At 40.2% G+C, this 25,992-nt stretch overlaps 1 protein-coding gene across 1 annotated transcript in view; it reads right to left on the bottom strand.

Moving 5' to 3' along the window:
* USP34 (ubiquitin specific peptidase 34) overlaps positions 1–25,992 on the bottom strand; it is a 244,205-nt gene that overhangs the window by 147,594 nt on the left and 70,619 nt on the right. Inside the window, exons 11-22 of the mRNA XM_067565207.1 lie at positions 23,200–23,325; positions 22,646–22,775; positions 21,917–21,952; positions 21,363–21,493; positions 20,150–20,733; positions 19,333–19,547; positions 13,312–13,427; positions 13,102–13,229; positions 6,139–6,228; positions 4,979–5,074; positions 3,598–3,680; positions 675–829 (exon numbers count right to left, since the gene is read on the bottom strand). Coding sequence (XP_067421308.1) covers positions 675–829; positions 3,598–3,680; positions 4,979–5,074; positions 6,139–6,228; positions 13,102–13,229; positions 13,312–13,427; positions 19,333–19,547; positions 20,150–20,733; positions 21,363–21,493; positions 21,917–21,952; positions 22,646–22,775; positions 23,200–23,325 — 1,890 coding nt within the window. The remainder of the gene's footprint in view (positions 1–674; positions 830–3,597; positions 3,681–4,978; positions 5,075–6,138; positions 6,229–13,101; positions 13,230–13,311; positions 13,428–19,332; positions 19,548–20,149; positions 20,734–21,362; positions 21,494–21,916; positions 21,953–22,645; positions 22,776–23,199; positions 23,326–25,992) is intronic.

Here is a 25,992-nt window from a genome sequence, read left to right on the forward strand (position 1 = left end):
TCCTACTTTAAAAACTGAAGGGAGAGGGAGTGAGAAGTCTAATGTAAAAGTAGGTAAAATGAGGGAGTTAAGAAAAGGTAAATGATCCTCTCCCCCTTCTCCCACCCCCTTTCAAATGAAGAGGGATACACAATTCATGCTGTATACCAACGGAGAGAAGGAACAGAAAATCACTAGCAAAATAGGTTTTACAATAACTGATTACTATGCAATTAGTCCTCCTGAGGGTGGCTGCATTAGAAAGAAGGATAGGAGACACTAGGTATCTTCCCTCAAGTCAGGAGAGCAGTAGTGGCCAATTTACAGCCACTACTAAAGTCCTAAACCTTCTGCTACTCCTGTGCCTCTTCTCCACAGAAGGCAAGAATATAGATACATATACTGGCAAACCTCCCCTTCCCTACTGTCCTGAAACTTGATTGCATAGCAATGCACAGACAGCCATTGCAGACCAGAACTCTATGACAGCAGAGGGGATGGGACATCTGAATAGGATTCCCTTCCACCCCACAATGCAGAGGAATAGTTCCATTGTAGCTAGTGCCTTCCATGGCTGCAGAAGGGGCAGGATTTCCCCACAGAAGTAACTTTAAATACGTTAAACACTCTGATACAGACAAAAACATGTTTAAATTCAAATTAATGAAGTTAAAATAAAAACGATTTTCACATACCTTTTCTAAGAAAAGATGCTTGTAGGTTTCCATTCCCATAGCATGCTGATCTTTACTTCGTACTTGATTTAAGAACCAGTGTAGTGCATCATCATAGCACTCAGAATCTTCTACTAAACAGTGCCATAAAATGTCCACTTGTTCTAAACTCAGCCCTAGACACAAAATGTTTAAAAATGATCCTTCATGACATCAGATACATTTGCATATTCTATCTAAAACAGTAATACACACAGAAAAGGCAGAAAACCCTTTGTCAAGATGACAAGTTTTAAAAATATGTCAAGCAGCAGAAGAACCCTTCATCTCCCATATGTGGCAATCAACTGACCAGGATCTCTTTCTCCAGCATTTTTGTGCAGCCTGGAACTCAGGAGTTGCCAAGGCTTTTTATCCTTGGTGATGTCAATATCCAAACAAACAAAGATTCAGGATTTCATTCCTATCAAACTGCACATGGTTTCTCACTTTATACATGTATTTAGACACATTCTGGATTTCATTCTTGAATTGGGGATGGAAATTATGGTTCAGAATTTTATCCTTGTCATGATTTGATTGTTACTTCCTTCAAGATGAGATCAATACTCAATTTAACTCTCATCAAAGCAGTGGACTTCATTGGCCTGCACTCAGAAACTGGTGTTCCTAATTAGGATCCACACTTCTTCAAGGGAAAATACTGTGGACTACTCTATCAATAGCACTGTAGGACATTATACTAATTTTTTGCCCTTGACTGTTGATATAATAGCTCCTAAATACCCCTTCTTTTTGTGCCATCCTCAGGGATCACCTTGATACACAAACAGTCTATAACAGATGAACTGCAAGAGGAAAGAGTGTAGAGTGCCATTGGTGGAAAATGAGTTGGGAGTATGATCAACTGAGGCACAGAGAATTTGTAAGGTTCTGTGCCATATTGACACTTAAGTAACTTTTCTTTTTTTACATCATGGTGTCCTGTGATAATTCTAAAAGTGAATGGTTTGTTTACCCCCAAGACCTCATTCAGAATTAACATTTTCTCAATCTGAGGAATTTTCTATCTTTTGTGCTGCATGGACAAAATCAAGCAGATTGAGACAGATTTATCTGGTCCTGTGGCAGCACAGCCATACCAGCAGGTGGCAATAGTAGTAATATCTTTTCACTTTTTAGCTAGTTTCAATTATGGAGATTCTGAAGGTACTTTGAAAGCTGCAGCCTAAAAACTGTTAGCTGGAATCACATGGCTACTAAAAGTGCGGTTTGACCAAAATGAGTGATTGACTAAATATCTCTTATTATTGACAGTCTCACTAACTACTATCTTATTTCTAACACTAATATTTTGGGGGAAGGTTATTTTGAAGATTGTGGCAAAGCAACTGCAGAACCATCTAGAGTCCTCGTATTTTCTTCATCCCTGTAATCTGATATTAGGCCTGGGGATAGTACCTACCTCTATGTTGGTAGCAATAGATGTTACATTTAAAAATATCAAATTAGTTTGAAACAAGTTAACTTTAGGAGAGTGTATTATTAAAACTGCAGAAGCCTGAAGGATTATGATCTGCAGCAGATTTTATCATCTATCAGATGCATCATCCAAATAAGATTAACAGAGTACTGGACAGCCAGGTGGGATATCATCTGGAACATTTTTAATACTTAACTTTTACTGTTCATACAAGAAAAGAAATTACTACTGGAATTCCCAGGTTTATTTACTATTTGGAAGCAGTAGCCTGATCTTACTGTTCATTTTCATTTGCTGTTGGGTATGGAATTGCATTTTCTTTGGTGTTAGAAAGGGTATGCCAATAATTAGTACAACCTGTTCCTCTCTTTCTCAAGGTGTTGAAACACCTTGTTCATGTGTCTGATCAGGTACTTCTAATGTGCTCATCAGCAAGTTTCAAAAAAATTATGTGGTGCAATTAATTAGCCAAAAAGATTATTCTTCAGCCTTTCCTTGTGTTATGACATGGAAGTGGAAGTTTATTTAATTAATTATGATGATTATAATAATTTTCTTTAGGGAAATACTGCCAACAATTCAATCTCACATTCCAGATTCTCTTTGTCTGCCACGTTAACTTCCCTAACTTCTTGGTCTTGCAAAGTCTATATTACTGTAATAGCTTGCAAGTACTCTGTGAAGTGCTTCTTGAGCGCACTCTTCTGTTGAAAATCCAGTTTTGCTGCTAAATAAATTCCCACCAGCCCTGCTTTTCCTCTGAATGTATACATGAGCAGCATATATCTTCTTCATACATAATCCAGTCACACACAGTTTAGTTTAAATGTCTTAAACTAATAATCCAGTCACAGTTTAGTTTAGTTTAAGTGTGACTTCATTAGAATCAGCGCTAACTGATGTTGTTCTAACTCAATAAACTAATGTCATTATAAGAATTAAATTTATATTCTGATCTTTTTCATTCTAAAATGTTATTTAATTGTCCCTAAATATTACCATTAGTTAGCATACAAGACATTATTCCAGAAAACCACTTGGAAGCTTAAAATGATTTCATACAGTAGACTTCTCAAATTATTAAAACATAACAAAAATAAGTAACATTTTTGCACTCCTATTGCCCTTTCCATCCAAAGACCACAAACCACATGATGTAGGGAATTACTGTTATCCTCATTTTAATAATCATCCCCATTTTTTAGAAAATTGACGCTCAGCTTGACATAACCAAGCAAAGTTGGGAATAAAATCCAAACAGCTGATTTCCAGTTCTGTGCTTTAGCTACAAGACTATCCTCCTCTTAAAGTACAGCATTTTAGATTAACCTTGATGATCTACTTTTTAAAACAATATGGTCATATTAATTTTTAAAATAATCAGATAATTAAAAGGTAGATATGCTTAACTGTAATATTCAAGGGATGGATATTAATTATCAGGTAATATAAAAAACTTACTGAAATGATCCGGTGATCCAAGAGTTGAAAAAACACATGTCAAGAACTGAAGACGCACTTGAACTTCTGCACTGTGGCTGTACCTGCATTACAATATTTTTTTTATATAAAACAGATATATTTAATTCATTCTCAAATGTTTAACTACTTATATTGATCCTTCTCCACACACACACACTTCCCATAAATTTTTCAAATTACTTTCAAAACGTCAAACTCAGTTCAAGAAATATAGATTGAAGCAAAATACAAAGTAATTGGAAAAAGAACAGAGGGGACAGTAAGTGAGTTTTGTGAGTATTTTGTCCACCTTAATAGGAGTTCAGCACTTATTAATAGGAGCATCTGCTCAGCAACATGCAAAATGTTCATTAAGTTTCTTATATACTTGCAAAATGCTCTTCTTACAGCAACCTTTGCATGTGCTGTCTACAAATGTTAACTGTATTCTCCACTGATTATGAGATGCAAATTTAATTAAGAAAGGAGGGGAACAATATATCACCTAGTTTTCAATCATGAACTATTTCACATAAAGGGCTAAATTTTCAGTCTGCTTCAAACTAGCTTTTAAGATTGTAACTCATCACAAAGATCGCTAACTACCAGATTAGCATGTGCAGACGAAAGTTTTCGTCAAGTTAAAAATTAGACCCTAATTTAAAGCTAAAATTTTCAAATGCGGATGCCTAAAGTTAGGCACCTATTATCAATATTTAGGTACATAAATACAAATGACCTGATTTTCATAGATACAGATCCTGGAAGTTGCAAGAGTCAGCACTGCTATAAATCAAGCCATTTTTAACTAGGTTTAAAAATAGACTCAGGTACCTAATGTTAGGCACCCGGTTAAAAAATATGCACCCAAATGTTAGCACTTGAAGCTAACTATACTATGTTAATGAGATTTTTATAGCAGAAGGAAAATCAGTGGAAACACCTTAAGGGTTTTAAAATAACCAAATTTAGATGCCTTAGATCAATTTCTGTAAAGAAACCTTTACCTAGTGTCAGTAAATGTAAACATTCAAAGCAGTAATGATTAATAAGGATCACTCTTAGAAAGAATAAAAAGGATTAACATGTTTTTAAATTTAAAGGCATATATTTAACATGCAAATATGAGACACAAAGGATGATCTTATTAAAATCAATCTACAACTATTTGGCTAAAAACGTAATATGGTTGCACCAAGTCTTCCTACTGCTCACCTTCCTTGCACTTTTATTTCCCCAAACAGAGGTTATTAATTATTATAATAAAAAGGGAATTGTCTCAGAAGGAATTGCTACAGGGAGAAGAGGAAAAACACAAAACATTCTTTAAAATTATAACATATTCAACACTCACAAAACCAAATGCATGCACTATACTTACAATGCATGTTTATGTCGTCCTTCCCTGACTGCTTGAATGTAGTGTATCAAATTATCAAAGAAGAGTTTCATCATGTTAAGTTCTTTTTCTGCCCACCTGTACAATGTAAAGGGAAAATATTTTGCCTAAGTAAGACCTATGAGACATGAGAAAATTCATGTACAAATTAACAAAGCTAACAATCCATTTTCCATCTGCCTGGAGATGTGCCGCATCACATATAGAACCTTGAGAAGTCTCCACTATGTTTCTCTGCTCTATCTTCTCACCCTTAAGGCTTCAAAGCATGGCCCTCATTTTCTGGACTAGAATTAACAGATGGAACTTCCTTCAGAGACAATTAACATTGCTCTTTAAGGTTCTGATTCGGCAAAGTACTTAAGTACGTGTCTACTTTAAGAATGTCAGTAGTAGTTCCACTGACTTCAACTATATTTTAGACAAATATATGTAGACCAGTTTTTAACACCGCTGATTGACTTCAGCAGGACTACTCACATGCTTAAAAGTACCTTACTGAACAAAGGACTAAATGGCTACAGGAGCTGCTGATGTGTGACGTAATTCACTGCCCTTCCAAGAAGTCCAGATGTGCTTCCTCTGCAGCACTTAAAACTTCTGACAGCTCTGGGACCAAAACCTGAACCTGGTTTTTCCCTAAGGCAGTAGTGCACTACACAGCCTCTACTTATTAAAAACTTAACATTTTTAGTGAATGTTGAATTGCTTAAAGACATTGAATTTACAATCAGAACAGGGACAGCACAGTCTCTGGCAATACAAGCTTACCCACATTGTCCCCATCAATGCACTTCTAGCATTCTTTAGTGAGTCCACTTATGGGGACCTAAAGGTGCATATCCACCCAAACATTAGTCTTAGCCTCAATTATGATGGTGGCTTGTCTTATGAACAAATCTGTTCATCAGGAACTTAAAAACCTCAAACTCATTTCTTATAGGCCACCAGACAGCAGTCAGATGGTAATGACTTTGGGTAATAATCAACCTGACACCTGGACCAGATTTGAATATGTGATCTAGATGTGAGAGGCTCTTTATCCCATCAACAGTCCTTTGGCACTCATCACTTTTCTTTTCTTTTCTTTTGGGGGGAGAAGTAAGGTAAGGGAGATAGGGGGAAGAAGTATTTTTACTTACATTGTTATCCAATGAGTATCATAACTGCTCCCAAATTGCTGAAAGGTACCAAATAACTTTGGAAGAAGACGAAGTGAGACTACTACTGACCTAAAGGGTGGGGGGGAAGAAATAACTGGAATATGATTTTTGTACATTAAAATTCCTAACAGTACTTAAAGTTATTGTCAGTTCATGCTCTTCACTGACAAACATTCAATTTAAAGTATTAGGCACATTTGGGTGAAGTCCACCTTTGTATGCAACCCTCTCATGAACAGGATTTGGAGTGTAAACATTATAAATATTTATATATAAATAATACTTTCTACATAAGTTTTTTCATAAGTATAAAATAAAATAGTATTCCCTTTGCTCATTCCAGAAGTCTGGATGATGCCAAACACATACTCATAAAAATTTCTGAGTTTCAAGCTGAGAGGTAATATCTCTTATTTTGAAATTTCAGCAAAACAGGTCCCACTTTAAGCACATGAAACATATATAAACAGGATTATATTTGTCCCAAACAGCCAATATAGTAACAACTAGATATGTATAAGTAGGCTATGGGTGCACATCTTAGGCAGAGGCAAAAAACAAGGTTGACTGCTGAAAGCCTTCAATAACTCAAGAAATGCCCCAATGGCCTAATGTTGTACACTGCTGTTTGGTGTGCTAAATTATGTTTATATTTCATTTTTAAAAGTTTAAACAATTATTAGAGGTCTATGTAATGTGTCTTATACTAAAAAATAGTTCATAATAAAAAGGGTAACAGGACATAATAAGGAAAAGATTGCAGCCTTTGTTTCCCTAAGACTTGGTCACCTATTTCACCTGAACTAGTTTTTATTTATTCTGATCTTCTATAAATCAATAGTGTGCTAGACTTAAATGCCTAGGATGTACAGTGCAGATCCCTACCTGGAGCAAGGAATGGTCCACAGCATTTACATATTGAAGCTAAGGTAATCCTTCATTTAAGCATCTTATTTTATATCTTTGCAGAGGACCTGTTTGGAGAATTTAGCTCTGAGGGCCCTAGACAGTCAGACCTATGACTGTGTTTTTGTCATAGCCGTGTCTGTCATGACAAAGACTCTGACTTTTAGGGGTTTTTTCATAAGTCATGGAAATCAGTTAGTTCACTATTAAACAAGCTTCTGCAACAAAGTTTTATGAATTTGGTTCTGGATTAGCATATGGGAGAAAGCATACGCTCTCCTGCCAATGTAGCTTCCGCCTGTCGCAGAGGTGGCATAATTATGCGGACGAGAGAGCGCTCCGTGTAGCAGTGCTGTAGTACTTCTGGTGTAGACCTGTCCTTAATCACCCTCATGAAAAATACAGTTTCAGAATCACAGTTAGATTGGGGTTTTGACCAAATTGGAATGATATGTGCTCCAAAAAGTGCTTAATGTTTCTTCTTAGTTACAGTCATGTAAGTTCTCTCATAAAACTATGAAGAGAAATGAAGTCTAAAAAGATTTGTTGGCACTGTGATCGTCTAAATCTCTTCTATGTTAGGCATAAATCACAGTTAAATGCACCAAAGGTTTATTAAGATCACTTTGCAGCCTGCAAACTTGTCTTGCCTCAGTAAAAACAAGCTATGTGCTTCTCATCTTCTTCTGGTTTGCTTAAGTGGGTCGAGGTCTTCTCAATGTGCATGTGTAACTCCCATGAAAGTTAACCACATTTACAAATATCTACTGAGGTAAAAATAAGCATGTAAGAACGTAACTAAACATACACACACACACACATTAATTTAAGGAATGATGTATAAGACACAGTTACATACCGCTTCTATAATTGTTGTTCTTTGAGATATGTTGCACGTTAGTAATCATTTTTTCTTCTTTAAGGGTCTGCTCATGTCCATTCCAATGTAGGTGATTCCCAAGCCATCAGTGAAATGGTGGGATTGTAGTTTCATTATGAGACGGACTAAAGGACTACTTGCTCAAAGGCTGCATCACTCCTAGCTTGTTGTGTGATGGTATAGTGTGTAGTAAACCTATGGATAAATGACCAGATTGCTGCAGATGTGGGACCTGTGCCACAAAAGACACTGACAAAGCTTGTGACCTCATGAAGTGTGCTGTTATGTAAGAAGATGGTACATTTGCCAAATCGTAGCATGTGCGTATGCAGGATGTAACCCATGAAGAGATTCTCTTAGCAAACACTGGGTCACCTTTCATTCTGTCTGCAATTGATACAAAGAGTTGAGTGGTCTTTCAAAATAGTTTGGTCTTTTCTATGTAGAAGGCCAGTACACGCCTGACATCTCTCTGCTCATCCCTAGTAGCATGTGGCTTAGGATAGAATACCAGGAGAAAAATGTCCTGGGTATTGTGAAAGTGCAAGACACCACAAGAACGAAGGACAGATGTGGTCAAAGTTGTACCTTGTCCTTAAAAAATACTGTATACGGCAGTTCGGAGGTGAGGGCCCTAATCTCTGAGACTCTTCTGGCCAAAGTAATGGCCACCATGAACACTACCTTCCAGGATAGGCAGAACAAGGAACATGTTGCCATTGGCTCAAATGGAGGCCCCATGAGATTTGACAACACCAGATTGAGGTCCCAGGGAGGTAGGGATTGATGCACTGGGGAGTATAGATGCTCCAACCCTTTCAAGAATCGGGAGCAAATTGGGTTTGAAAACACCAACCAGCCATTCACTGGTGGATGGAAGGCCAAAACTGCAGCCAAGTGAACCTCTATGGATGATACCATGAGGCCTTCCTTCTTCAGGTGGTGCAGGTAGTCTGGGATAAGGGACAGGGGGGCCTCATTTGGCAGGACCCCATTCTTTGTTGCCCATAGCATAAACCTCTTCCATTTCGCCAGATATGCAATTCTGGTTGATGACTTCCTGCTATTCATAAGGATCTCTCCACAAGCGCCAAGCGGTTGTGCTCCATCTCACTCACACAGGAAGTTTCTGAGACGTCAAATGCAGTGACACATGGTTTGGTTGAAGCAGGCGACCGTGCTCCTGCGAGATCCGGTCTGGAAGCATCGGGACACTGTTAAGTTTATCTACTGAAAAGTGCAGCAGGGTTGTAAACCAGTGTTGGTGCAGCAGTGTTGGATCTGACGCTTTGTCCCTCCTGGCCTTGAGCAATCCTTGTGGATAAGGGTTGTGAGAGGAAAGGCATAAAAAAGACTCCCTCCCCAGGGAAAGAGGAAGGCATCCGAGAGGGAGATAGCCCCAGATATAAACAGAACTGGGGGCCCTGAATTTTGAGGGGCCCCAATTGGGCTCCCCATCCCACGTCTCAGGCGTCAGTGACCAGCAACATCGAAGGGGCGGGCCCCACAAAGAGGATGTCCCCACACATCATGTCCTGATCCAGCCACCACTGCAGCACAAGAATCACTGCAGGTAGAATTGTGAGCACTTTGTCTATTGGGTGACAGCCTGGTATAAATACCAATACCAGCCATGATTGGAGGAGTTTCAGTCTAAGTCAAGCATGCTGAACCACATAGCTACAAAAGACAATGTGACCCAGAAGCTTCAGGCAGTTCCTTGCTGTGGTGATGGGAAAAGTTCTCATACCATTTATAAGGGCTTCAATGGCTCTGAAACGATGCTCTGGGAAGGGAGCTCTGGCCTGGGTCAAGTCGAGGACTGCCCCTATAAACGCAATCCTCTGGACTGACAAAAAAGTCGACTTTTGTTTGCTTATCAGGAGTCCCAGGTTCCAGAAAGTGGACTGAATGAGCTTTACATGCGCTTCTACCAGTTCCCGGGAACAGCTCTTGATCAGCCAATGGTCTAGATATGGCTAAACGTGCACTCCTGCAGCTTGCTTCCCGAGGAAAGCTGTCACCACTGCCATGCACTTTGTGAGTGCCCGTGGAGCTGCAGATAAGCCAAAAGGCTTCACCATAAACTGACAGTGATCATGGCCTACTACGAATCGTAGGTATTTTCTGTGGCCTGAGAATATGGCTATGTGAAAATATGCATCCTTCAAGTCGAGGGCGGCATACCAGTCTCCTGGATCTGAGGAAGGGATAATTGAGGACAGAGAAACCATGCAGAACTTAAATTCCTTCATGAATTTGTTGAGGTTTCACAAGTCTAGTATAGGTCTTTGCTTTGTAGACCTGGAGAAGGCTTATGATTGTGTTCCCTGAGATGTTCCATGGGAAGTGCTGTGGGAGTATGAGGTGCCAGTGCCGCTGCTGCATGCTATCCGGTCCCTCTATTCTCAGAGTGAGAGTTGTCTCCATATTCTTGGCATCAAGTTGAGTTCACTCAAGATTGGCATTGGACTCTGCCAAGGGTGCGTCTTGTCGCCTCTTGTTTGTGATATTCATGGTGCAGCTGAGTGGACCTGAAGGTGTCATCTCTGCTGTTTGCAAATGATGATGTCCTTCTTGCTTCTTCAGACTGTGATCTCCGATGCGCACTCGAACACTTCACTGCCGAGTATGAAGCGGCAGGAATGACAATCAGAACCTCCAAATCAGGACCGCAAGTAATGCTGGGACTGCAATCAGTGCTTCAACCGGTGCCATGATTGCAAGCTATGCTGGGCTAGTGACCATTGTAGTGGTATCAAGCCTCACAAAACTGAGTGAGATAGGGGTCAGTGCCTCATCATCGTTGGCTTGCCCAGGACTGGAACTTGCCTCCGTTGGGTGAAGTCCTGCAGCGCTGGAGCTGTCGCTTGGGGGCTATGGCTTGGGGAAGGAGGAGGAGCTGGGATGGTCAAGAGACTCCTCGCCACCTCATACAGCTCTGGCATTAATGGTGCTGCCAGGGTAGAGTCTCCTCCTTGATTCAGCCTCAGTGGGGAGTCCATGCGCACCAGAATCAACATTCCCCCTTCGGGGCTGGAGTCAATGGTGTCGGCTGGTTAATGACCATCTAAGAGTGGTCCAAACACAGATCTCACTCTCTTCCTTGTTGGGGAACACCGTCGGTCCAACTTCTTAGTCTTCTACTTTGGCACTGGCCATGGGGAGTGGCGCCACACCACCAGCACTGATTTGCTGGGCACCAGAGAAATGTGTCGGTGCTGGGTGGTAGTCAGTGCCAGGGAACCAACCCACACTGAGGTTCTCTAACTGAGGCGCTCCGAACAGAGGAGGTACTCGGTGCCAAATCAGGCTGTCTCTCTAAAAAGGGGTGAAGTGCAGCCTTCATCAGCAGGAATTTGAGTCTACTATCTTTGTGCTTCTTGGCTCGGGATCTGAAGTTTTTGCAAATTGAGCACTTTGTCTGAATGTGCCCCAATCCCAGGCACTTCAGTCAGCTGTCGTGCACGTTGCTTACCAGTATATTCTTTGGGCAAGTAGCACACTATTTGAAGCCCTGGGACTAAGGCATGCACCGGAGCCAGAGGCAAGCAAGCTCCACAGGGCAGGAATTCCAAGTATCCTAACTAAGTAACTTAATCTAATACACTATTTACACTCTATTTACCATCTATTTACAGGAACAACATCACTAAGGAGCATCACTTATGAAGCAAGAAACGATCATCATTCCAGTGTCCATCACAGATGGAAAGAAGGAACTGAGGGGGCAGTAGGTCAGCATCTGCCTATATAGTACACCATGCAGACACCACTTCATGGGACACCAGAGCAACCCAGCAGATATCACTAGAAAAAAAGGTTCCGGCAACGGTGCATTCAGTGTGCACACATCTACATTGGAATGGACATGAGCAAGCACTCGAAGAACTGGTAGACTCAAGCATCAGAAAAGATAACCTCAATAAATTGACATTTTTATCTAGGACTAAACCTTGGCAATTTAAACTTCCAAGAAAGGCCCAAAAAGCAACGTGAAAATTCTGAATCAGCTACACAACTTTGTTGCAGCTGCAATGTCCTTGCGCAAAGGAATTTCACACTTTCTGCACATTGTGGAGAAAATTTCTGGTAGGTGTCTACAACTCCCACACAGAGTTGGGAATTGTGGGTGAGTATGGGGCACTGCCAGTGATTCCTTTACTGGGCAGACCCAATAATCCAAAACCTTGTGTAGGTGGAGCCAACATGCATTTTTTTGCCCCTATCTTTATGAGTAACTGCAACCTAGCTGAAGGCAACCTGGACAATAATTATCAGATGCTTTTTTGGATATGCCAAATAAATGACAGGTTGCCAAAGGTAATGGCCCATGATTCTCAGAAACAATATCATGAATAAAGGTGAAACATTTAGTGATAATAAAGTTTGGGGTGCTTTTTGCCACACATTACACATTTGCAGTTATGACACTTTATTAATACAATTATCAAAAAGAAATATACTCATGGTTTACTTTAAGGTACAAACTGTATTAATGAAAATAAAATATATGAATAGTTTTGTCAAGTAGAAAATAGTGACTAATCTGAAAAATCTGAAAGTAGATAAAGCATTTATACAAGGAACAAAAGTGCTGGAGTCAGAAGGAGAAATGCTAAACAGCAAATTAATGGGTTGAGTAAAGAGTTATAATTCTGATTTTAAAAAAACCCAGAAGTTAGGCCATACTGTTCAAACCTAGGTGTCTTAAATTAGGTCTTAAATCCATATTTTAAGGCATTAATGAAATTGCCCTGATTTTTAAAGGTAAGAAGTTGCAGCTCCTACTGACATCAACGGGTGCTGCAACTACTCAACACCACTGACAATTGTTTGTAAAAACACTACAGAAAGAAAATTAGTCTAATTATTCATGAACAATTAGTCTGGACATATATAGATGGCAAAACAATGGAACATCAGAAAGGTTCACATCATTCTTCAGCTTGATTTTTTTCCCCTTTACTTTTATGCTTTACCCATTCATATCAGCTTTAACATGACTTTGAGTAAGATTAAGAAACTAATATATTCAGCATGACCATTAGAAGGCATATGCTTAAAGAAAGAAATGGCTATTATGATCCATGAACATAAAAATAGATAAATATAACAATTTGTGATAGCATAATTAAAATCAAATACTCAGTTACCTGTTATTTGCTAAGTTTTCCAGGCAGCCTTCAATGAATCTCATTCGAATCTGCCTATCAGTAAACCAGCATACTAAGGAACAGAGCAGCTTCTCTGCTTCATTTATTAACCCCTCAGAGAGATGAATCTACAGAAAGAAAGAGAAAAGTTACTGACAATCATGTATTTATTTACTTTTGGCAGATATTCTTTTCTGATATTTAACTTACTGCATCTTCATCTTGGACCAGATCCCACAAAAGAGTATTTCCCTTCTTACAAACATTGTCCAAGTTAATATCCGTCACTGCGTTGCTGTTATATTGGTGTTTATGAACTGCTGGCCCTATGCAAAACACAGATTCTGTTATTGAATATGTGCAAAGAAACATCTGATTTGAATATTGTGCTTCAATGTATGGCTATTAATAGTTTTAACAAATCTATTTTTAAACTCTGTATTTATTATTTTGTCACATTTTCAAATCCAAAACAAAAGTATAATTGCAAACTTTTTGCACAGATAGAGACATTCAAAAAGAAAACCAAGGCAATACAACCATGCAAGAACAATTAACCTAAGGCTCATAGTTTATCCCTGCTAATGGGAGACATGTTTACATACACTTCTTTTTTTTGAAAAAAGAAAGTCGCTCTCTAGACCTGAACACTGGAGTTTTCATAAACAACCATCTTGGGGATGACACAAAGAATTTCAAAATTTTCCTCATTTATATTGTACTGTAATTTTTAAAACAGCCTCTTCCATCCAATAGAGCAACTATAAAAACAGGCATTTAGTTTCTCTCTCTCTCTCTCTCTCTCTCTCTCTCACACACACACACACACACACACACACACACACACACACACACACCAATAGATTTTAAAAAATCATTCTTTTTTGCATCTGGAATCTGTAAGGCACAAATACTGGTATGTGCAGTTTTGCTTCTGAAATTGTGTGGGCCCAACAGATACCATTTAGATGCCTAAGAAATTAATATGTAGGCAAAATCAAGTAGATGTTTAAAACACATCAGTTGTGTCTGCATACAACTGTATGAACTATGTTGCAATTATTTGCACTTGCAAAATTAAAAATGCCAAAAGGAGATTAGGTAGAGATCATGTTCAAATTCATAATTTGGGTCTTTAAAAAGAAAAACAACTGGATAATATCTCAAGCAGAATGGTGAAAAAGTGATCTAGAGTATATTTCAACTGTAGTAAATATTTTATTTTCAAGTTCGCTGCAGTTTAACAGAGTTCACTCTAAGTAACACTTGTTGTTATACTTCTTCCTCATATTATTTTAGCAAGGTTTTGAGAGTCAGTAATGATCTAGTGGACTGAGCACGGGACAGTCACTTAAACTCTGTGCCTTGGTTTTCTCATCTGTAAAATGGAAATAATAATCCCTAGTTACCAACCTCAAAAGGGATGCTGAAAAAACAGGGTTACTTACCAGTAACTATTGTTCTTCGATGTGTTGCTCATATCCATTCCAATATAGGTGACTGCGTGCCCCATTCACTGGTTCCCGGAACATTTTTGCCCTTAGCAAGCCCCGTAGGGCCGGCTCCGGGGCCCCCTGGAGTGCCGCGCTCATGCCGCGGTATATCAGGCGCCGCCGGCCCTGAGGGCCCTCAGTCCCTTTTTTCTGCCGACTCCGACAGCGGGGACGGAGAGGGGGTGTGGAATGGATATGAGCAACACATCTCGAAGAACAACAGTTACTGGTAAGTAACCCTGTTTTCTACTTCGAGTGATTGTTCATATCCATTCCAATATAGGTGATTAAATAGCCATACCTTGGAGGTGGGTAGGAGTCAGCGTCGAGCTACTCTCATCAATACGGCCCTGCCGAAGGCCGCGTCCCCTCTCGCCTGCTGCACAATGGCATAGTGGGACATGAAGGTGTGGACCAACAACCAGGTCGCTGCCTTGCAGATGTCTGTAGGGGCACTCGTTCCAGGAAGGCCGCCGACGAGGCCTGTGCTCTGATTGAGTGAGCTGACACAGCACCTGGGAGCGGCACCTTCGCCTGCTCGTAGCAGGTCCTGATTGCAGGCGGTGATCCAGGCGGAGATGCACTGGATGGAGACAGGTGAGCCCTTCAGCCGGTCCACCATGGCCACGAACAGCTGCGTTGACTTCCGGAACGGCCACGTCCACTCGATGTAGTAGGCCAGGGCTCGTCTCACGTCCAGCAAGTGCCTCCTCCTCTGAACCATGCGGTTTAGGAAAAAACACGGGGAAGAAGATATCCTGGTTATAATGAAACTGGGACACCACCTTGGGCAGGAACGCTGGGTGGGGTCTCAGCCGCACCTTGTCTTTATAAAAGACGGTGTAGGGGGGGCTCCGAGGTCAAAGCTCGTATCTCAGAGACCTGCCTAGCCAATGTAATGGCCACCAGGAAGGCTACCTTCCACGAGAGGACGAGTAGCGGGCACGTAGCCATGGGCTCGAAGGGGGGTCCCGTCAGAACGGCAAGGACCAAGTTCAAGTCCCCGGGAGGCACCGGGTCACGGACCTGCGGATACAGCCTCTCCACCCCTTGAGGAACCTGACTGACATGGTGTGCAAAAATAGTGACTTCCCTTCCATCAGCTGGTGGAAGGCCGAGATGGCCGCCAGGTGCACCTTCAGGGAGGCCAGTGCTAGACCCTGGAGCTTCAGATGGAGCAGGTACTCCAAGATCGCCTGTATGGGCGAACAGCTCGGTGGGATACCCCAGCACTCCACCCAACAGGTAAACCATTTCCACTTGGCCCCGTACACAACCTGAGTGGAAGGTTTTCTGCTGCCCAACAGAATCTGTTGGACCTGCGCCGAGCAGGCTCGCTCTCCCTCCGTCAGCCACAGAATCTCCATGCTGTCAGGTGGAAGGAGTCCAGATCCGGGTGCAGCAGGCGACCCTGGTCCTGGGAGAGCAGGTCGTAACGCCTCGGGAGCAGCATTGGCGTGGCGATAGATAGGTCCAGCAACATGCTGAACCAATGCTGTCTTGGCCAGGCCGGGGCGATCAGTACGATATCCACTTTGACCCTCTTGATCTTCAAGAGGACTTTGGGCAGCAGCGGAATGGGGGAAAACGCGTACATGAGGGTTGCCATCCAGTCTATGAGGAACGCGTCAGAGTTGGAGTCCAGCTCGCGACCCCAAAGCGAGCAGAACCTCGGACACTTCCTGTTCCAGGACAACACGAACAGGTCCAGCTGGGGAACACCCCACTTGCGGAAAATGGAAGTCACCATCTCCGGGTGTAGTGATCAGTCGTGGCGGGGGAGAAACGACCTGCTGAGGCGGTCCGCCTCATTGTTCCTGACCCCCGGGAGGTGAGAGGCAGATATGTGGAAGTCGTGCCTCACCGCAAGATCCCAAAGACGTATGGCCTCCTGGCAAAGGGCCGAGAAGCGCGCCCCCCCCCTTGCCTGTTCATGTAGAACATGGCTGCTGTGTTGTCCGTCAGGACCTGCACCATCCTGCCCCTCCGGAATCTAAAGAACACCTTGCAGGCCAGGCGGACTGCCCTGAGCTCCCGGACGTTGATGTGGAGACACCTCTCCTGAGCCAACCAGAGCCCCTGGGTGCTGAGATCACCACTGGTGTGGGCCCTCCAGCCCACATCCGAGGCATCCGTGATAAGAGCTATCGATGGTGCCAAGTCTCTGAAGGGAACACCCCTCAGAACCTCCCCTTGGTCCCTCCACCAATCCAGGGAGGTTAGTACCTGAGTGGGAACCGTAACCACTCTGTTCAATGAGTGCCTGGCTGGTGCGCCTGCTGGCACCGGCGGAAACGCATCGGTACCAGTCCTGATCCCCGGGCCGTAGCCCGGAGCAGATCTTGGTACTGAAAGACTCAGCACTGACAGCGCCTCTGGCACCTCGCCATCACTCGAGATCTTCGGAGTCAGATCCAGGGCGGAGACGTCAGGGCCAGCACCGCTCCTGATCCCCTAGGGGCAAGCGCAAGTACAAGACCTCGGTGCCCAGGCAGAGATCATGCTCCAGTTCCTCCAGCCTCTCGCCCCCCCTGCTGGCATCGCAGGCATCGGCACCGATGCTTCTCCTTATCGTCTCGGAGCAGGTCGTTGACAAGGGCGGGCCGGGGCCACAAGTCTCGTTGGCACCGCTCCAGCGGCTCAGGGTCCACGCCCACCAGGATGCTTCCCAGTTGGCACCGGCACCGGCGTGGCCTCAAGGACCATGGCAGTGGCCATACTGGAGGCCATGGGGAGCCCAGATGGGCCAGGGTACGGTTTCAGTCCAGTCATTGGTGGCCTAGCCAGCACCGCCTCCTCCGAGCCAGCCGGGCAAGGGACATCAGGCCCCCCTTTGCCTTGGGAATGAGGAAGTAAAAGCCCTTTCTCCTTTCCCATGGAGGAACCTCTTCCACAGCTCCCAGCTCTGCCAGACCAGTGAAAGAACATCAGTCATCCAAACCCTTCCCTAATAACACCCTGCCAGCAGCCTTACGATGTTCAAATCTAGGATAAAGGCACTTCAGAAAACCTCTACTGCCACAGTAGCATACGGAGAGAGAGGATCACTCAGGAATTAGTAACCAGATCATATCAGGTTTTTTATATAAATTAATAGCACAGTTTGAACTGCACCCTGAAGTGAATTGGAAGAAACGGCAGACTAAGGAGCACTGGTGTAAAGTGCCTTTCCTGGCCAGCTGCACTAAAAAATCAAATCATATTCTGCATGAGCTTAACATTTCCATATTTAGCCATGTACAATATTTTACAGTAATCTATTTTGGAAGCCACACGGGTATGAAACTGTCTACATACAAGAAAAATTGTCAAGTAAATAAAAATAACATTTTTCCGACCAAATATATCTCCAAAGAGCCTTTTAGATGCTGATGATATCAGGAGTTCTAGGAACAAATGGGGATTTAAAAGTACCCTTCTAACTTGTTAACCTCCTTAAATAAGGTAAACAACTTTCTCTAACTATGGAAGCAGACACCATCCTCTATGGTACTCTCAAATTATTTCCCTTCACAAACCAGCATACCTCCATCATGTTTTAGCTTCATGATTAAGCCTTAACCAGCTTGCTCTCATTCATTTCCCTACACTACCTATCCAGTATGAAAGCAGAGACAGGACACTCTGGGTGTCCTAAGAAAAGGAGATACAGAGCTGCATGTCATGAACTGACAAACAGCACTGCAGCCCAAACCACATCACTATCTCCCCCAGCAGCCATACAGATACAGTCAGAGGGATGACAGAATGGAGCTCATCAGCACGCTACAACAGCACATTCCGGGGTCAGATGAGCAATTTCCTAATCCCATTCCTTAGAACTGCTTTGAAATAAAATAAAACAACCATGCAAAAACAACTGCATCTACCGTCGCTAGTGTCCACAGTTAGCCTTGAGCGCAAAAGTAACAAAAGATGCTGACAGATCAAAAAATCAGTATGGACAGTTAACTCTACAAAATGAGAGCTTACTTTAGCTGTAATAAATACATCATATATTTGTTATCATTTTAACCTATTTACATATAATCTTTCCTCAGTTTTAAATTGGCTGAATTTCTAAGAATTAATACATCGTGCTCAAGAAGATAAAATGATTTTAAACACTTTGTATTAAAACTTCTGTTTATCCTGAGACTTGGCAAAAAGAAGATTGTATTAATTCAACTATTTTCTCCCCCAGACTGTCCTATCAATGTCTGCAATGTTCAGATTAGAGAATGTCACCTGTGACAAACTGCCAAAGGTGATTTGTATGCTAATTGCTATTCTCTACATAAATTTGCCATTGCCAAGATCTTAAGAATAACTTTTCAGAGAAAAGAATTATCCAGCGTAGTATCACCTTTCCTTCTGCCTTAATAAATTTGATTACAGAGAGCAATGGTTGCTCAACAGTCCACTGGTTTCTATTTCATCTTACATAAAAATCATCTAATAATATAAATGAAAGAAAACATATATAGAAATATATTTATATAGCATATGACATGTAAAATGAAATCCTTTGGAATAATACAGAATCTTCATCATTAATAGTTTTACACACTTCTTTGTGCATGCACACACATTATTGTGGGGAGCTGTTTGGTTGTTTTTTGTTTGGTTGTTCATTTGTTTTGCTTCTTAAAACTATCTGTTGAAATTATTAGAAAGTTTATTTTTAAAAAGACATAAAATTAAAGTTAGAAATACAGAAAACGGGGGGATTTTTTTCCTTGCCATTACTAACTCTTACCTTGACTAAGATGTTCATGGTAGATAGAGGCAAGGTTAGGAAGATGCTGCTGAAGATGAGATGTTAGCTCAGCATGTGAATTAATCTGCACGAGTTCTTCTTCACAACCAGACTCTTCACCATCAAAATCAGCCATATTTTTCTCAGATTTTGCACTGACCTGGGAACTACTACAACTGACATCATCTGCACTTAGCATATCATCAACCATGTGTCTGTAAATACAGATAAGCATTACAATGAGTAATTTCATACACATTTTGTACAATAAAGCTAATTTTAAAAATCCCAACAGTATAATTTCAGAAATAAACTGTCACAGCAGATTAAATAACTGAATTATTGGTACACAATGAAGCAATTCAACACATAGCACACGAGTTGGTTAAACTTATTTGCATGAAGAGACATTAATGTGTGTATAGATAAACACAAATATGAACCACCTGGCATCTTCTCTTATGACCATGGAAATTAGAAAGACAACTAAAAAGCAAATCTTTGGCTTTGTTAATGAAATAAGAAGTCATCATGTTGTTGTTACTAGCTGAATAATGTAAATTTGCAAAAAGAAGACTCTTCACATTTTCTTCTAGTACATCTTTTCATCCAGCACAAAAACTTTGCAAGCAACTTTAATCAGACAATGCTAATAAAATGGGTTGTTGTGCAACTATTTGTAGGGTTTTTAAAAAGTAATTATCTGAATCAGTCAGGAACAGAATATAACATCCATAAAAACATGTCTGAACCGCACATTTAGCTGTCATTTTTATTGCTCTTATAAAGGAAATTAAAAGAAGCATAAGCAACCTACCCATCATGATGGTGGTGGTGGTGGTGATGGTGGTGGTGATGGTGATGATGATGCTGTGGCCCAATAAACTGCCGACAGTTAAATAATTCATTTCCAATTGTTTCCCCCAGGAAGTCCCCTGTATGTGTTATACAAGAATCCTGAGATCCTTGTGATATGTGAGCAGCGTTCATTTCTCCTGTCATATCATGTTCTGTATCTTCAGTGTGTGAACAGGTATCTAGCATTCTAATTCGACTATCCACTGGAGGCACAGATTCAGTGTTAAAAACATGGTCCTTTCCTGACCCATTGCTTGCACCACTCCTCTCTGCTGCGCCTTGTGAATCTGCTATGCTCCTACTGTTTTTCTGGGGATTATGACCCCTATCTTCCTCATCTTCCTCATCTTCTTCTTTAAGAGCTTCAATATCTGCAATATCTTCTGATTGCACCTCACTCCCTGGACTTCCTGCCGACTGGCTTGCATGACTGGAATTGGCCTCATTACTGGATCCATCACTATGGCCACTGCTGCTACCAGGACCACTGCTGCCATCCTCACCACTGTTTGCTGTCTCATCAGAACTTCCTTGCATAGACTCCTATAATGTTAAAAAGTTTTTATGTCAAAAATAAATTGTAAAATAAGTAATATAATCAACTTCAATAAAATATTTATTAGCCAAATTCCAAAATTCTTTAACTGTAAGGATATGCATCAAATCTTCAGTTTTTCATCTGTTCTTCTTCAGGAGTTCTTTCACTGTGACACAGCGTTACAAGGTTTGTTTTGATCAAAATTTAGGTACACAACGCATTAAACCAATCAAATTATCCTATTCATAATAGGTCATATATTTACACATATATATAGTGTGGCGCCAAAGTCAATTCCCAAGTTCATGCAGTCATTTACTAAGTAAGATATGATGAAAATACACAAAAGTTTCAATTAAAAATATTTTATGATGCAATACTCTTTTACTTCTTATTTTGTCTGTTTACTTACGGCCAAGACTGGGCCTTGGCCTTAGGTGGCCATGCAGGGTAGTAACTGGAAGTAAGATTTCCTGCATTCCCTCCACAGACACGAGTAAGTAAGGAATATATGCATGCATATAACGAGTTGTGGTTTCTCTTAAAATTATCTTGAAAGTCTCGGATAAATTATCACTCTCATAATTGATTAATAGCAAATCAATAATTAAATACAGAAGATCTGTAGTTGTACCTCTGTATCTGAAAGTCGTTGTTGCACATGTTTGTTTCTGTTGATTAGCTGCTCCTCCATTTCAATGTCACTACCTCCACTCTGATGGGTGTCACTGTTATCACTACTTTGAGGGCTAGCTGCAGGTGACCCTATTTTAAAAGCATGTTTCCAGTTACTATGTTATTTTCACTAATCTGAACGTTAACAGTATCATACATATCTACCTAGTTTCCTTGAACTCAACACCATATTCCTCAACAACCAACAACTCAGCAGGGGATATAACTCAAAATGTAAGCTGGATTCATTTAAATACTTACAAAAATGATTTTTGAAAGGTAGTCAGCACTTGGCTGCAAATCATGAGTTCCAATGTTACTTTTATAATGTGCCAGAGATACCAAATTGTCAGCTTCTATTCAAAAAGGAATTTTCTGCTGACTTCTCATTAAAATATACTTAAAAAATTGCACAAACTGATCTCTGCTATATAAAGCTATTGCTCTATAGGGCCATCATGCTATCAAAATATTATAACTGAGGTTGCAGAGTATTTCTAGTACTCAACTTACAAGGCGATGGGGCTGCTCTTCTGAGCTCTTCTTCCTCTGAAGGGAAAGGAAAAAACAGGAAGGAAACATTCTAAGTGACTGAGCTTCTTTGGGTCAGCATATCAGTTGCTCATATTATATAATCAACAGTGACAAAGGAGGGAAACCTACAATAAAACAGATCCCTACCACCTTCCAAAGTGGCTGTCTGTGAGTGCCCACACAAAGAAGCCTAAGAAAAGAGGAGCAGTATGTAATGTCAAGGCACGAAAATTGGGTGAAAAATCAGGTAAATATTTAGAAAACAAAAGAATGCACTACAGCTATAAACATTCAACGAAATAGGAGCAGTCAGCTGGTGCCCCATAGAAAACTTTGAAATAAAGAAAAGAAAACAAATGTATACAATGTAGGATGTATAAGCAGAATTGTTTCTGAATGGAAAGTTTTTCAGAAATGTTCATGAAACTTCAATGTCTCTTTACAGGATATGGGTGGGGACAAGAGTTATTTCTTTATAATCTTCATTTTTATCCCTTACTTGAAACGTATGCCTCAATGATACAGCAAGCCACATTTTAAAATTTTGCTTTCATATGGAGTCTCCTAAAATATCCTATATGAGTTCATAGTTCAAAGGTACCAGTCAGCACTAGAGACTGATAAAAATAAAAGACTATCTATTTTCTATCTGTAATATCTACTTTGGATAGATAAACATAAACATTACACAGCAAAATATATACTCACCTTTCTTATTTCCCATGGGTAGATTAGTACTGAGTAAAGACGCAAATGAACTCTGTTTTGATAGCTGAGCCTTAGCTGCTAGTGCATTATTCCATAGCGCTTTTATAAGCATTGATGCCAAATATAAGGTCTATAAACAAAACCAGATTATAGTGCAATGAAAAAGCAATCGGTTTTCAATGTAAAAGATACACATGTTGCTTCTTCTGCATTCTAACACTATGGGACATCAAAGTAAATAACTCATGAAAACAAGTGAATGCTTTGTTATAGAAAATGGAGAAATGTCCTAAATTAAATATAAGGAACTTTATCAACATCTATTTATATACTTTTCCAAAACGTGTAATTATCATCAAAATTTAAAAGCCAGAAAGGCTAATTTAAGATGCAACACAATTTAAATTGTATGTTTTCCTATGCAGAACATTATTGTGTATTCCTATATTACAAGTATTATGAAGAGAAACAGACTTTACAATGTGTCAATATCACAAATGACACTGAAGAAGTTATAATGTGTACTATTGTACTTCAAGTTTTTCTGTTTTTACCTGTTCAGTATGAGTACTTGGATGAAGAGTTGAGACTAGATTAAGAAGATGTCTAAGCGGGACAGGATCCAAGTTCTTGATTAATGAAGGAAACAGATCGTGTATATAGCGACTACAATGTTTCAGCTACATAATATGAAAAAAAAAGATATAAGAGAGAAAAAAATAAAATGTGTTTAAAAGAGTTATTCAAACATTCATCAAACTGTCTTCCTTAAAAAGCTTTTTCACACAAAAATTCTCAGGTAGCTTTATCATTCAGAAACAATTCTGAGCAGTATCAAACCTTCAGCTTTGATTTAACTTAACTTTTCATTTCCAAGCACATGAATTTTGGTAAGATGATATGTAAACTCACTGAGCTCCTGCTTAGTTTTAAGGTTATAAGAGTTTTGGGGAGATTAAAGAAAACTGTTTAGAATTTATTCTGTATTTTTTGTGTCTAAATTCCTGAGGGACAAAAGAGTATTTACACTATCGCTTGATGTTAACAATGGTGAATGCAAATGAAGGCACTAAAGATTAAGATGTAAAGTATAAAATAGAACTTATCAAAATTGTTTTTAATTATTATTATGTTGTCTTAGGCAAAACTCGATAAGAACACAGACCACCAAGATAATAATGCTGACCTTTTCCAGTGGACAAGAACTCCTATTACACCAGAAAATGACAGTGCACAAGGCAAAACAATGGAAAGTTGAGTTTAAATTGTTGCATAAATATGCTCCCAATTTTCACTTCTGCTTTGAAGGTTTAATGTATTTTTGTACGGACCAAACACTCAATAAATAAAATACATAATAGTATAATGGACTCTGGATTTAGATTAGCAAATATGTACTTCAAAAATATATATTTTTTTAAATTGACTTTCCTTTTATCATCAGCCTAAAAGGAAATGAGCAAGGGACAGTCACTTGTCTATCTAGGAGTCAAGTGGGAATTAAATGGTGCAAGTTATCTACACAAGGGTGAATTTCATCCATGGAGAGTAAGAGTCAATGCTCAATTTAAGGAAATTTAATGTCACAAGTTAGAAGTTGAGAAAAGAGGGACAAGAGATGTCTTAGCTCTCAACTTCTTCAATGCCATTTTTATAAAATTACTGCTTTTCTTAAAAAAAGTACAGCTTTCAAATAAATAAAGTTATCAAAATAAAAAGTAGGATCCAGTTTTCCCGTAAAGATATAATTTTACTATTTTAGACACACTGAATAAGATTGGCATTTATCTTATATATATGTAAACTAAAATAAGTTTGCTTATTTTATTGTAGGAGATTTCTAACACGTATAGGCTAGATTTGAAAGAATAGTTAAAAAGCGATCTGTCCTAGACAAAACTTAGTATCAAATCAATTTGCACTCCTTTTCAACTTTGTGACCCAATCATGCAATCACTTAAGCATGTGCACAACTTTATTCACATGAATAGTGCCATTGAAGCCAATGGAACTACTCATATGTATAAAGTTATGAATGTTATATGTAATTGTATTCACGACCTTAGTTAATAATGAAACAGATCTTTAACAGGTGCTTTCTGACCCTTTTTGTCTTTATTTTCTTACCACCATCATCCAATTGTTGTTGAAATCTCCATTCCAAAAGGTTTGGTTAGATCCAAAGGTTGCCTGACTATTCAAAAATGTATTTACTGCCTATTCCAGATATAAAAATTCTTGCTCCAAAAATCAGAAGTTGCAATCTTCCAAATTTGGAATACATTTTTGTTTCAGCAGTCTAAAGCACAGCACAGTCGAAATAATATTGTGTGTCTTCTTCCTCTTTCCATTTCTCATTTTTCATTTGTCACAACCCAGTAAACAGTCTGGGGGTGGAGGCCCTGGTGTGGTTTCAGTCAGCTCCTGCCCCCCGAAGGGGGTTGGGTCCTGCCTGGCACTCACCTAACAGTGGCAGCTCCTGCAGCTCCTATGCTGTGGGGCTGGCTGTGCTCGGCTCTTCGCTCCAGGCATTGCAACCTCTAGATTGCAGAACCACTCAGGTTTGGACCCGCCACCCTAACTTTACCAAATTTGTGTGAGTGGAGTTGTGACCTGGCTCATGAGGTTGTAGTGCCACTCACCCAAATTTGGCCTACCCAGACTCACATCATCATGATGGCTGGGACAAATCTGATTGGTGCTGGAACCCCAGAGAATGCAGTGCCTGGAGTAAGGAGGTGAGCCCAGCCAGCCCTGGGGACAGGAGCCCACAGGAGTTGCCACATGAGTCTTTGAAACATTCTGGCAACCCAATTTTGGGTCCCAAACCACAGGCTGAGAAACCCTGTTCCAAACTCTTTTCAGGGTGGCAATTTAGACCTGCGCCAGATTCTTATAGCAAAAATGGAATCTTTTTCAATTACTGACACACTAAAATGAGCAAGGCCAAAGAAGGAATTAAGTCTCATGTCTGCAGTATACTATTGTTAAGGAAGTTTCTTTTATATTTAGTGAGCACTGGTAACAAACACCAAATTTAAACCTGAAAAAAGTTTCTATTTCCAATCCCTATTTCAGCAGTTCAGATGGCTTTTTTCCTCTTTATTTCCCTACTTAACAGGAGAAGCATAATGCAATTCTACGAAAAAGTACAATGCAACTTTATGTTAGGAAAATTGAACATACAAAAGGCAGGGAATGCAGACTTAAGGTTGAAAGAGCTAATTAACAGCTGCATCTTAAGGTTCTGCCAATGGATGAGACCACTGATACTGATCTACTTACTGTATGCGAAAGCAGCAATGAAAGTAGGCTATAACTTTAAAAATGATAAAAATAAAGTGCTA

The sequence above is a fragment of the Emydura macquarii genome, unplaced genomic scaffold (genome assembly GCF_026122565.2).
Source record: "Emydura macquarii macquarii isolate MOO-44397 ecotype Brisbane River unplaced genomic scaffold, CSIRO-AGI_Emac_v2 contig_2676, whole genome shotgun sequence".
In the NCBI taxonomy this organism is placed as follows: Eukaryota; Metazoa; Chordata; order Testudines; family Chelidae; genus Emydura; species Emydura macquarii.